This window comes from Trichechus manatus, unplaced genomic scaffold (assembly GCF_000243295.1).
Source record: "Trichechus manatus latirostris isolate Lorelei unplaced genomic scaffold, TriManLat1.0 scaffold00105, whole genome shotgun sequence".
Lineage (NCBI taxonomy): Eukaryota > Metazoa > Chordata > Mammalia > Sirenia > Trichechidae > Trichechus > Trichechus manatus.
This window is the reverse complement of record NW_004444041.1, coordinates 8,020,457-8,034,380: the sequence shown is the minus strand read 5'-3', so window position 1 is coordinate 8,034,380 and position 13,924 is coordinate 8,020,457. Positions and strand designations below refer to the sequence as shown.

The 13,924-nt window shown below is 36.6% G+C and overlaps 1 protein-coding gene across 3 annotated transcripts in view; it reads right to left on the bottom strand.

Annotated features, from left to right (window-relative positions):
• Nucleotides 1-2,713: 2,713 nt before the first annotated feature.
• CCDC158 (coiled-coil domain containing 158) overlaps nucleotides 2,714-13,924 on the bottom strand; it is a 79,861-nt gene continuing 68,650 nt past the window's right edge. For all 3 annotated transcript variants that reach the window (XM_012557493.1, XM_023737628.1, XM_004383126.2), the window contains 4 exons: nucleotides 9,219-9,286; nucleotides 7,937-8,095; nucleotides 5,952-6,059; nucleotides 2,714-2,924 (listed from right to left, as the gene is read on the bottom strand). In XM_012557493.1, coding sequence (XP_012412947.1) covers nucleotides 2,848-2,924; nucleotides 5,952-6,059; nucleotides 7,937-8,095; nucleotides 9,219-9,286 — 412 coding nt within the window. In that variant the 3' untranslated portion in view covers nucleotides 2,714-2,847. The remainder of the gene's footprint in view (nucleotides 2,925-5,951; nucleotides 6,060-7,936; nucleotides 8,096-9,218; nucleotides 9,287-13,924) is intronic.

Sequence of the window (13,924 nt, the reverse complement as noted above, 5' to 3'; positions counted from 1 at the left end):
TCCATTGTGTGTATGTACCATAGTTTGTTTATCCATTCATCTGTTGATGGGCACTTAGGTTGTTTCCATCTTCTTGCTATTGTGAATAATGCTGCAATGAACATGGGTGAAAATAAATTCTTAAATGTTAAAACAACCGTAAATAAGTGTAATTTCTATTGGCAAAGCAATGTTTAATCCTGGTAACAGTCTTTTGCCAAAAGAGGATAAACCCATGAAGCTGATTCCAACCCATAGCAGCCACATGTGTGCAAAGTAGAACTGCTCCACAGGATTTTCAAGACGGTGACCTTTTGGAAGTAGATCGCCAGGCCTGCCTTCTGGGGTGCCTCTGGTGACTTCAAACTGCCAGCCTTTCAGCTAGTAGTAGAGAGCTTAACCGTTTGTACCACCCACAGACTCCTGAAAATAGTGTTAGAAGGTGCTTAAATAAACTATGACAGTTTTTGGCTCATGGCATTTTTATGTTAAATCCTTATATATATCTTACATACTTTATAATAATGAATTTCAGATTCATTTACAAGGCATTCACCACATGTACAGAATGTTATATACATGTAACACTCTGCATGTTAGTGCACAGAACGCCCAAGCATTCCCATCAGGTGAAAGTAAAACAGTTTACAGTAACAATTTATTTAGAATTCTATCAGTAGCCATTTTATCATTACTTGATGAAATAAAAAACTGCAGTAAAACCAGTTGATTTAAGAGATACATATAAAATTAAATTTTATATTTTAAAAAATTGCTATTTAAAATTGGATGTGCTAGAGTGCTAACATCCCCTTGTCATTTTACAGCAGAAACACAAGGATTTCCTTGTGAGAGTTTGTATGCCCTGCTTAGTCAGTTTATTATCTGACTGGTTAGGGCTATTGCTAGCTGCTGTAACAGACACCATACATGTAAGAAGGCTGTAACAACAGAAGCTTATTTTTTGCTCTCGTAACAGTCTGAGGTTGGTATTCCTGGTAGGTATTCCTTGCAGAGAGTCAGTCACCCAGGATCCTTCTGCCCAAGGACGGGACCTCACTGTCTTCTACAGTCAGGTGGTGGAAGGGCAAATAAAGCGAGGAAAAACACAAATTCTTATTAAATAACACTTTTGACCTGAAAATGCCACCTTTGGAAATGTAACATCCTATTAGTGGGAACTGGTTAGGTGTCCACACATAGATGTGAGGGGAGTGAGGCTGGGGAACAGAGCCCATAGCTGGGCAGATGTTTCTCAGTGACAATTCTGTATACCAACTCCTCACTTAATGACATGGTTAGGTTCCAAAGATCAGGTCATTATGTGAAAATCGGCATTATGTGAAAATGGAAGATGACCACATCATTACATAACTGCCGAATTATATCATTACATAACTGCCAAACCACTGAGAATCATGGCCCAACCAAGCTGACACATAACCATTATGGCCGGCGTTACTCTTGCATAGCATCTTTGCATTTGTCACAGCCAAATATTTGTCATTAATGCACAAAATAGTAGGATAGTATATTTTTACTATTGTTGTAAATGCAAAATGTTGAATAATGAGATAGTCGATAAGTGAGGAGTAGGTGTACTATGAAAACGAGCACTATTTTTTTAAACAGCTAGCTATCTGCCACATTGTCTCTGATATTTTTGGCACAACTAAAACATTTTTATATCTGTCCTTCTTGTCTTATGCTATTTGGTTCACATACAAAAACTCCTAATTTAAATATATTCAGAATAGGCAAATCCATAGAGACAGATACCAGATTAGTGGTTACCAGGGGATGGGGGCGGGAGGGAAATGAGCTGTGATTACTTAATGAATGGATATGGGGTGTTTTTCTAGGGTGATAAAAAAGTTTTGAAACAAGAAAGAGGTTGTGGTGTCACAACATTGTGAATAACCTAAATGCCAACTGAATTATACATTTTAAAATAGTTAAATGTATGTTATGTGAATTTCACCTCAATTTTTTTTAAACCTTAATTTACTAAAATCTAGTTAAGGCAGACTAAATCTAATTCAATCTGTGGAAATTAGCCACTTGCTAAAGATTAACTTTTTTTCTTTCTTTATACGGTTTTTAATATGTGAAAAGAGAAACTTTTCTGAAACTTTCAATTAGGGGCCTTAACGTTTTGTTATCTGACTACCTTCACTGATATTGACAGACCAAACAGTGAGTTCAGGATCACAAAAGGAGCTCCTGTTAGTGCGGTGAAGTTCGTCTGCTGTCCAGGCATTACACCACATCTTTCATTTTCATGTGAATGAAGTTTCCCCACCCCCAAGATTTTTGTTTTGTTTTGTTTTTTGCTGAAAAAAAAAAAACAAAAACCTGCATTCTTTATTCTCAGAACCAGTAAAGATAACGAAAATGCACAATTATTCCAACACACTGGTCTTAACAGCATAAATACCTTATAATACATACACCTATTGCCATCGAGTCAATTCCAACTCATAGCTACCCTACAGGACAGAGCAGAACTGCCCCATAGAGTTTCCAAGGCTATACTCTTTATGGAAGCAGACTGCCACATCTTTCTTCCATGGAGCCACTGGTGGGTTCAAACCACTGACCTTTCAGTTAGCAGCCGAGGACTTTAACCACTGTACCATCAGAGCTCCTTCTTATAATATATGGATACTTCCAAATCTAGCTTTTACTGTTTTAAATTTTACTGAGAGCCTTCAAGAATAGTTCAGTTCAAAACAGAGTTTACAGGACAGGATATTTTTTATTAAACTTTTACATAAAAAGAAAAAAATACTACACAGGGCACTAATTACAAGTAACACCACAATTAACCAGGCATCAACCCTTTGTAAAGAATAGGCAAGCAATGTATCATTTTAGTAACATTTTTTCCTGGTCTTTCACTTTTTGTATCCTCTTTTCTTGGTTTCTTATCATTGAAGACATTGCTGAAAATGTTGATAAAACAAAAGTTAGAATAGCACAATATACTGAGGCTTTATATTCTATTAAGTGCTTCTTAAAAGGTCAGTACATTACTATAGAACAGATATATTCTGAGCTAAAGACATTCTTTAAAATGGGAATGTAGCATAATTTTTAAAAGGCTGGTGTTGTGGAGCAGATCTAAGGGTAAATCTTTATTCCTTCAGTTGTTCTAAATGAGCACAATAATTATTATTATAGAAATGTTGTTGTGAGGTGCTGTTGAATTGATTTCAACTCGTAGTGACCCCATATGACAGAGTAGAACTGCCTCATTAAGGTTTTCTTGCTGTAATCTTTATGGGAGCATATTGCCAGGTCTTTCTCTGAAGAAGCAGCCGGTGAGTTCAAACTGCTGACCTTTAGATTAGCAGCTGTGTTTATCCACTGCACCACCAGGGCTCCTTAAAGAAGTAATACATAATAATTGTAAATAATACAAACACTTCAGAAGTGTCAGTCTTCCTCTCTGTTCCCTCAGTTGGCTGAAAAGGCCTAGCAGTTCATTACTGTAAACAGTTTGGTTAATACGTGCGTGTTGTGCACACGCACACATGTACACACACACAGAGTTTTCTTCTTTATACAAATGGAAATGTGTGGTATAAATTCCTGTGGAGCTTGCTTTTTTTTCTCTTAACCAAGTGTCTACATCCTTCCAGTTCAGCTCATGTTCTCTTATGATGGCACACTATTTCATTATATGAATGTACCAAAATATTAGTAAATAAAATTTTAAAAGGTTGTTTCCTTTTTTTCTTTATAAACAATGCTGTAGTAGATACTTTTGTATAGAGTTTTGTGCATTTGTACAACTATTTCCTGTAAAATAAATTGTCAGAAGTGGAATTTCTGGGTCAAAAAGTGTGCACACTTCAAATTTTGATAAATGCTTCCAAAATTTTCTCTAAAATATTTGTTTCAGAATGTCCATGAGACATTCCATTCAGACATTCCATCTAAATAAAAAAGGTCTTTTTTTTTTCTAAAACAAATACATGTCATCCACTTGGATTTTTACATGGTGGCATTAATCAAATGAACACAGAACTATAAGTCAGTGTGAAGAAAAATGGGGGCAATAAGATAATGAATCTTCCTTTAAAACTCTGTTATAAGTTTAAAATCAAACACTATAATCAAAAACTAAAATCAAACACTTTTCAATACTCAGATACACAGGAATCTCTAGTTATCATAAAGAATTTGGAATTTCCTTTAACAACAGTTTGATATAATCTTAGTTCTTAAAAAAACGTGGATTTCTGGAGTCAGAAATTGCAAGGACTAAGTCCCAGCTCTGCTACTTATTCTTTGACTTAGAACTTAGGGACTTACTACTGTGCTCTTAACTTCAGTTTCCTCGTCTTTGAATGACAGAATAGTAGCCACTTCCCAGTGTTGTTGTTAGGATCATATGAAGAAAATGTAAATAAAGCACTGAGCACAGGGCCTGGCACATAGTTGGTAAGTGGTCAATAAATGCTGATAGTACTATTAGTAATATTAAGGTTAAATTCATTTTTATAAGGATTTGTTCTTAGACAAATATTTATTTTCATTTATCCAGCAACTTATATTCTTTAGGGATAGAAAGATGAAATAAGAATAACATGTGCTCCAAAATTAATTTCTCTCTGACAAAGCAAGGAAGAGGTTAAGTAATTTACTTGGCTTCTGGATTTATGAAGATGTTATATCAGAAAAGCCATAAATACAATAGCCCTCCCATGGTCCACGGTCCATCACCTGCAGATTATAATACTCTCTTATTTAAATAGAGTATATTTAGAAATGGCTTATCTTTTTATTGTGTGATGCATCAGGTGGCATAATTTCTTACAGCACTATCCTAATTTAAATCCTGTGTAAGGCTAAAAACTATTATTTTGTTTTCTGGCTATCAACTGCAATCCTATCCTGGCTACCATCAATGCAAATGGCTTGTCTACAGACCTGACAGGGACGAGAAAGACAGTGTCTGGGCAAGCTCCATGTAAAAAACCACTTGAAACGTGTCCTACTGAGGGTCGCTCAGCAGTGTTAACTCTTTTTTTTTTTAATTGTACATTAGGTAAAAGTCTACTGAGCAAGTTAGTTCCCTATTCGATAGTTTGTACATAAAGTGTTTCGTGACCTTGGTTTCATTCCCCACAATGTGTCAGCACTCTCTCCATTTCCACTCTGAGTTCCTCATTTTCTTTCATCTTGATTTTCTACCCCTCTCCCCTACCCTTTTGGAAACCCTGGTGGCATAGTGGTTAAGAGCTTCAGCTGCTAACCAAGAGGTCAGCAGTTCAAACCCACCAGGCGCTCCTTGGAAACTCTACGGGGTAGTTCTACTCTGTTGTATAGAGTCACTATGAGTCGGAATCAACTCGAGGGCAATGGGTTATGGGCCCTGCCTTTTCATCTTTGCTTTGGGCAGATAATGCCCTTTTGATCTCTTATAATTGATTGTTCTAAGGAGTATGTTCCTCGGGTGTTATTGTTTTTCTTATGTGCTTGTCTATTGTTTGGCTGGGAGGTGGCCTCTGAGAATGGCTTCAGTTCCAGGTCAGAAGGGTGTCTTAAGGCCTCGGGAGTTCCTCCAGTCTCTGTCAGACCAGTAAGGATTTAATTTTTTGCTCTACAACTTTTGCCCACTCTGTAACAGCGTTAACTCTGAAAAAATGCATTTAGAACATTAAAAATTCAATTTTCTCCAATAACTGTCTTGTTCTCTTAGAATTTTGTACTGTAATAGGGAGAACCTCATATTATCATCCCTATTAGATGAAAGAGTAGGGTAGGGATAAAGAGACCTGCCCAAGGTCACACAATTAATGCAGAGGTGAGTCATGGTGAAGACCCTCATATTTTGGCTAAGGTTTTGGATGTGCTAATTCAATATCCTTTTCACTGGGCATATAGAAGTTAGGAGGCTGAACATGAAGGAAAGGTGAATATTCTTATAGGAAAGAAGATCTCTCCAAAAATGAACACTTTACCTTGGTTTTTCAGCTGTAAATCTTCTACCAAAGTTTGTAAGCTTTCCAGTCTGTTCTGGAGCTTTCTGCATGTTTTTCCTGTTGTTTCTATCGGCTGAGACTGTGAAGCTATTAGAAAATTGCTTAGATATGATATTAAAAGTCTATTCAAAATTTCTTTTTATAAATCTCCTGATGACAGGTTCAACAACCTTTCCTTTAAAATAAAGAAAACTTTAAACTTTTTCTATTTTAGAATTAAGAAAAACACATGTCTTGTTGAAATATTGCCATACTAACTTGTTTGGTTTTGTGTCAAATCAATCCTACTTTACTTATATTAACCACACAGCATTGAATGGATAGGTGAGACAAACATGTCAAGTTTAATGAACATTCTGCATTACAGATGACAGCTTTTCATACCAAACATGAGTAACTCCATTAACTTAGGGTTTAGGATAGCATGACCTAATATGGACACTGGCAACATTTTTAAATGCATGTGAGGCAGTATCCACTTTAATTGCTGCCACCTGAATAAGGGTGGTATTATATGATGGGAGAGGACAGTATGGATGCTGACATGGCAGCAGTGAACCTGGAAAAAATGTGGCAGTAGCAACTAAAGAGGGGCTAGAAGCATGCAAGCTATTCTCTAGTAAGTACGCTAAGTTTGTCAACCTCTAAAAAACACCTGATTGGCAATCTGAAGATTTAAATTTCGATCTTACCCTCTAACTAGCTGTATAATCTTGAGGATATTATTTGGTGCCTCATTTTCCCTATCAAAAAACACCCTTTTCATTACAGATACTAGTATTAAAGACGATCATCTAGGAATTATTTTAGTTCAAAAGGAGGAAAAACATTGAGTTTCTTAGAGAGACTTAACAATAAAAACGTGAAATATATGACGTCTGGTAAGTATCTGATAACTGGAAATAGAAAAAGGAGGTGCTATGCTACTATGGGAACCCTGGTGGCCCAGTGGTTAGAAGTGCTGCTGCTAACCAAAAGGTTGGCAGTTAGAATCTATGAGCCGCTCCTAGAAACCCCACAGGGCAGTTCTTCTCTGACCTACAGGGTCACTCTGAGTTGAAATTGACTCAACAGCAACGGGTTTCGTTTTTTTGGATGCTACTATGTAGCACAAATTAAGTATGAGGTGATAAGTAGCATTGCTCTAGTCCTGCAATAATCACTGCTCTAACAGTTAAATAATTCGATACTTTAAACCTTCAAAAATACTAATCAGTATTTTAGGAACATAAAATATGGAGATAAATGCAGAAAAAAGTAAAAAAAAGACAATGTATTAAACTCTATCACTAGGTTCTGACTTTCATATTTTTTAGGATCTAGAGATGTGGAAGGCATAGCATTTCAAAAGACGAAGAGCTGATTTGACAATGAAGCAACAACTTGCCTAGCTCCTCTCTTATCAGGAGGAATAATACCACAGAGCGTGGGGCTGTCTGAGTCACTGTCATATATCATGACACACCTATATTGAACATCCACCTGTGCATCAGGCATTTATTCTAAATCCAACCATTTTTCCCATCTGTCTTATCAAATGACAAAGCTTTTTAAATGAGAAAATTTTGACAAGTTTGCATGATGGACACTTGTACTTACAAAGGCAGAGACTGAAGGACAGCCATGATTTTAGGGAACGTTAAGTAAAAAAGAAAAGTCACTCACAGCATTTAAGACTCAAAATCTTATAATAAAATAGAGAAAAATTCATTATTCATGTCAGAGAAAAAGATAATATTTACATATAATATCTAATTTATATCTAATAAATATCTATATTTATTAAGGTGTGTATGTCTATTCAATAGTTATACTATCTAAATAAAACTCACTTTAGTTACACAATATCAATTAAAGCTTGTATATTTATATGCAAAATCTTATTAATTCTGAATATGGAAAAGAATCTGCAATTCAGAATAAGAAATCAATTAATCTAGTCAATAATACCATATCATACTCACTTTTAACAGAATCAGGTGAATGAACAGGTTTGGTGGATCTGTACTGTGATGTGGAACCTATTGAATCTTCAACTGAACTAGTTAGGAGTGAGTGCACTGGAGACTTCTTGGGAGAAGAATGGAATGAACGAGAAACTGGATTTTTCACAGTTGGACTTGCTAAAATTTTGCAAGAACAAAAGTAAAAGGGGTGGCATTAATTAAAAAGTGCATATGGCACCTCTTAAAAATGGAACTTTCATGAGAAAACGTTCCCAGTAATGGGGAAGAGGGTGATCTGGTAAATACCCAGGCTTTGGGCTGGAACTGAAAAAGGCTATCTTTTATGACTAAGGAAACCCTGGTGGTGTAGTGGTTAAGAGCTACGGCTGCTAACCAAAAGGTCAGCAGTTCAAATCCACCAGGCGCTCCTTGGAAACTCTATGGGGCAGTTCTACTCTGTCCTGTAGGGTCACTATGAGTTAGAATTGACTCGACAGCAATGGGTTTGGTTTTTGGTTTTTATGACTAAGGGTGAACTGGAAATATAACTGCCCTGGGAAGTCCTGAGACCTAGCTTCAAATTATCTTAAGTACTGATTGGATTAAAGTGACCTGGGATTGCTGGTGTCCTTAGCAGCCTGCCAGAAGCAAGCATGAATGCTCTCTGGAAGAAGGGTAACCTCATTCTAAGCCTCAAATCGTCTGTACAGTTTTTCAAATATAATGACTGTTACACAATAAAAAACAATCAAGCATATGAGTTCACAAGATGACATGACAGAAAACCCAGAGAAAAAGTACAAATAAAGATCCAAAGGTCTAAATAATGGAGTTATCAGTGCAGCTTTTTTAGCAGGAGGTGACACATAATGAACATAATAAATAAGAAAATTATATAGTATGTTAGAAGATAATTAGTAAAAAAAAAAAAGAAAGAAAGAAAAAAGTAAGAGGGACTGGGAGTGTCAGAAGGTTGCAATTTTTAATTAAAGTGGTGAGGGTAGGTCTCATTGAGAAAGTGACATCTGAGCAAAGGCTTTAAAGGTGAGGGGCTAAAATGCTTATGAACAGTGGTTGTAAGGGCCCTAATATGGAAGTGCGCCTGGCAGGTTCAAGGTACGGCAACAAGGAGGCAAGGATGATAAAGCATAACGAACGGAGAGAGAACAGTAAGAAGTGGAATCAGTTAATGAGGTATTATAGGCTACTGTAGGGACTTTGCCTTTTGCTTTCATGGAAATGGGAAGCCACCACAGGGTTTTAAGCAGGACCTATTTCTGTGCTTTTGCTGAAAACTCACCTGGAGATGGGAATGTGAAGCAACTAGATGGGTCTTCCATGTCTCCTGTGTGTAATGTGGCTGGCTCTCTGGAAGCAGAAGAGCAGTAATGTCAGCATTCCATTTCACAAACATAGCACCAAAACTTATGGACAAAATCAAGCTAATGCAGACAAGACAGATGGCTTAAAATATAAACTCAAAATGATAAATACAATCACAATCCTAAACTGCAGACCCCCTGAATACCTTACTGAGGGAGAATCAAAATTGCATTATCTTTATGCATTCACTACCCATGAAAAATTTGCAAAATGTAAATATAATAGTAAATAATCTTGGTTAGAGAATTCATTTTTGTCTAATAATAGCTATAAGCCCAAATCACTTTCTCATGGATTCTAAGAGATGCAATCTTAATCTTAATGAAGAATCCAAAGACCTAAATAAAAATAAATCTCTTAGTAGTAATAGTACCAGTTTACAAAACTGTAAGATTTATCTATCAATAAGCTGGAGCAAAACACATAATTCTCTGTGTGCTGAGGACCAGTATGAGAACATCAGGGCAGCAGTTCGAGGTAGTCTGCAAGGTCAAAACGATTTTCATTATAATACTAAGATATTATTTGTTCTTTTTGTTATTGAGGTAAAATTCACATAACACAAAATTAACATTTTAAAATGTACAACTCAGTGGCATTTAGTAATATTCACCATGCTGTGCAATCATCACATCTCTAGTTTCAAAACAATTTCATCACCCTAAAAGGAAACTCCTTATCCATTAAACAGTCTCTCCTTTTCCTCCTCTCCCCAGCCCCTGGCAACTACTAATCTGTTTTTTGTCTCTATAGGTTTAACTATTCTGGATATTTCATACAAATGGAATAATTTAATCTATGACCATTTGTGTGTGCCTTCTTTTACTTAGCATAATGTTTTTGAAGTTCATCCATGTTGTAGTATAATCAGTACTTCATTCCTTGCTATGGCTCAATGTTATTTGCTTTTTAACTCTCAGTCTCTTGCAAGTGTTCAGTGGAGTTTTCCAGAGGCTACCTGATGTATGATATCACAACAGATTAAATGCAGAAGCAGATATGTGAATCTAGTTGTCTTCCATTAAGCCAGGCATTAAAGATATTTGCAAAAATGTAAAACAATACCTTTTCAGTGATTTTTTTTGAAAATAGATATTTTCATAATAAAATGTTATTAATGTTATCATATAATCAGCTTACCTTTGTTATTTTTAAATGAATTAATAAATATTTTTAAATGTCTCAGTTTTATTTTCCAATATGAAAAATATTGATAGAAATGACCTATACAAACAAAAGCTCTTTGGGATCTTCAATACTTTTCATGACTGTCAAGAGGTTCTGAGACAAAAAAGTTTGAGAACAGTTGTATTAGAGACAAAGCCCTGGAAAGGAAGGTCATGGCTGTATTATGGATAATCTTGGCTATCAGGGCAAACAGTCTGTTCTTGCTGCGGCAAGTAATGGGGAGTCTTTGAATGTTTTTGGGCTGGGGGAACAGACAATAGTCTGAGGTGTGCTTTAGGCAGACTACATTGAAATTGATGCACAGAAGTGACTGGAACATGTAAGAGTCTGGAGATTAAAACACATACACACAACACTGAAGAGGCCACCACAATAGTCCACAGAAAAGGAGAAAAGTCCTAAGGCAGTTCCAGGACATATACAAAGACAAAAAATGGATTTGAGAACTATTTTAGAGTCAGAATTACTAAGATTTGGTGACTAGTGAAGTGAGACAAAGGAGAAAGAACAATCAAAAATAATGATAAGGTTTAGGAATAAGTGCTTGGGAAAGTGGTGGTGCCACTCACAGACACAGAAGAGATGGAAGGGAAAGGTTTTGTGAAATGATTGCCTTTGTTTAGTTTCGGTAGTTAGAACCCCAGGTGCTCCTAAAACATGTTTAAAGGGAGGTAGATATTTCGAAGTCTTTATTTTAAACCTTCCTTAGGACAGGGTGTTACTCATTAAGTTGTACCAACAAAACAGAATAAGAAAAGTCAATTCTCCACAAAATGGAGATAGGGCACTCAGAATTACTAGTTGCTTTTATTTTTTTATTTTGTTTTGTGTGTATGGACTATAATTTTTTTGTGTGTGTGCTTTAGGTGAAAGTTTACAGAGCAAATTAGTTTCTCGTTAAACAATTACTACACAAATTGTTTTGTGACATTGGTTACCAACCCCGCGATGTGTCAATACTCTCCCCTTCTCGACCTCGGGTTCCCCATTTCCATTTGTCTAGTTTTCCTATCCCTTCCTGCCTTCTTGTCTTTACTTTTGGGCTGGTGTTGCCCATTTGGTCTCATATACTTGATTGAACTAAGTTCCTCACATGTGTTACTGTTTATTTTATAGGCCTGCCTAATCTTTGGCTGAAGAGTGAACTTCAGGGGTGACTTCAGTACTGAGTTAAAAGGGTGTCCAGGGGTCATACTCTCAGGGTTTCTCCAGTCTCTGTCAGACCTGTAAGTCTGATCTTTTTTTTCTTTTTTTTCTGAGTTAGAATTTCGTTCTACATTTTTCTCTAGGTCTGTCTGGGACCCTCTACTGTGATCCCTGTCAGAGCAGTCAGTGGCGGTAGCCAGGCGCCATCTAGTTGTGCTGGACTCAGTCTGGTGGAGGTTGTGGTAGTTGTGGTCCATTAGTTCTTTGGACTAATCTTTCCCTTGTGCCTTTGGTTTTCTTCATTCTCCTTTGCTCCAGACAGGTGGGACCAGTAGATATATCTTAGATGGCCACTCACAAGCTTTTAAGACCCCAGATACTACTCACCAAAGTTGGATATAGAACATTTTCTTTATAAACTATGTACTACCAATTGAGCTAGATGTCCCCTGAGACCACGGTCCCCAGCCCTCAGCTCAGTAACTTGGTCTCTCAGGGAGTTTGGATGTGTCTGTGAAGCTTCTATGGCTTTGCTTTGGTCAAGTTGTGCTGACTTCCCCAGTATTGTGTACTGTCTTACCCTTCATCAAAGTCACCACTTATCTACTACTATCTAGTTGGAAACCCTGATGGCATAGTGGGTAAGAGCTACAGCTGCTAACCAAAAGGTCAGCAGTTCGAATCCATCAGGCACTCCTTGAAAACACTATAGGGCAGTTCTACTCTGTCCTATAGGGTCACTATGAGTTGGAATTGACTCAACGGCAATGGGTTTTGTTTGTTTGTTTACTATCTACTGTTTTCCCATCCCCCTTCCCTTTCTTGTAACCATCAAAGATTGTTTCTTTCTGTGTGTAAACCTTTCCATGAGTTTTTATAATAGTGGTCTCATACAGTATTTGTCCTTTCGTGGTTGACCTATTTCACTCCGCATAATGCTTTCCAGATTTATCCATGTTGTGAGATGTTTCGCAGACTCATCATTGTTCTTAATCATTGCATAGCACTCCATTGTGTATATGCACCATAGTTCGTTTATCCATTCATTTGTTGATGGGCATCTAGGTTGTTTCCATCTTTTTGCTATAGTGAATAATGCTGCAATGAACATGGGTGTGCATATATCTTTTCATGTGATGGCTCTTATTTCTCTAGGATACTGTCCTAGGAGTGGGATTGCTGGATTGTATGGTATTTCTACTTCTAGCTTTTTAAGGAAGTGCCATATCATTTTCCAAAATGGTTGTATCATTTTGCATTCCCACCAGCAGTGCATAAGAGTTCCAATCTCCCTACAGCCTCTCCAATATTTTTTTTTTTTTTTTGCTGTTTTTTTTGATTCGTGCCAGTAATGTTGGGGTGAGATGGTATCTCATTGTAGTTTTGATTTACATTTCTCTAATGGCTAGTGATCGCAAGCATTTCCTCATGTGTCTGTTAGCTGCCATTTTCCATTCATGTAGATCTCTTTTGGTTTCTTGCAGTAGTGTTTTGTAGTTTTCTTTGTATAGGTCTTTTACGTCCCTTGTTAGATTTATTCCTAAGTATTTTATTTTTTTAGGGGCTATTATAAATGGCATTGCTTTCCTGATTTTCATCGTTCTCTTTATTGGTATATAGGAATCCAACTGACTTTTGTATGTTTATCTTATATCCTGTTCCTTGCTAAATCTTTCTATTAGTTCCAGTAGTTATCTTGATGAATCTTTGGGGTTCTCTATATATAGTATCATATCATCCATGAATAGAAATAGTTTTACTTCTTCCTCTCCAATTTGGATGCCCTTTCTTTTTCTTGCCTTATTGCTCTAGCTAGGACTTCCAGCACAATGTTAAATAGGAGTGGTGATAAAGGGCATCCTTGTCTTCTTCCTGTTCTCAAGGGAAATGATTTCAGCCGCTCTCTGTTGAGAATGATGTTGGCTATTGGTTTTGTATACATGCTCTTTATTTTGTTGAGGAATTTCCCTTCTATACCTATTTTATTGAGAGTTTTTATCAGGAATGGGTGTTGGACTTTATCGAATGCCTTATCTGCATCAGTTGAGATGATTATGTGATTCTTTTATTTATGTGGTGGATTATGTTGATTTTCTAATGTTGAACCATCCTTGCATACTTGGTATAAATGCCACTTGGTCATGGAGTATTATTTTTTTGATATGATGCTGAATTCTACTGGCTAGAATTTTGCTGAGAATTTTGCATCTATATTCATGAGAGATATTGGTCTGTAATTTTCTTTTTTTTGTGGTGTCTTTGCCTGGTTTTGGTCTCAGGGTTATGCTG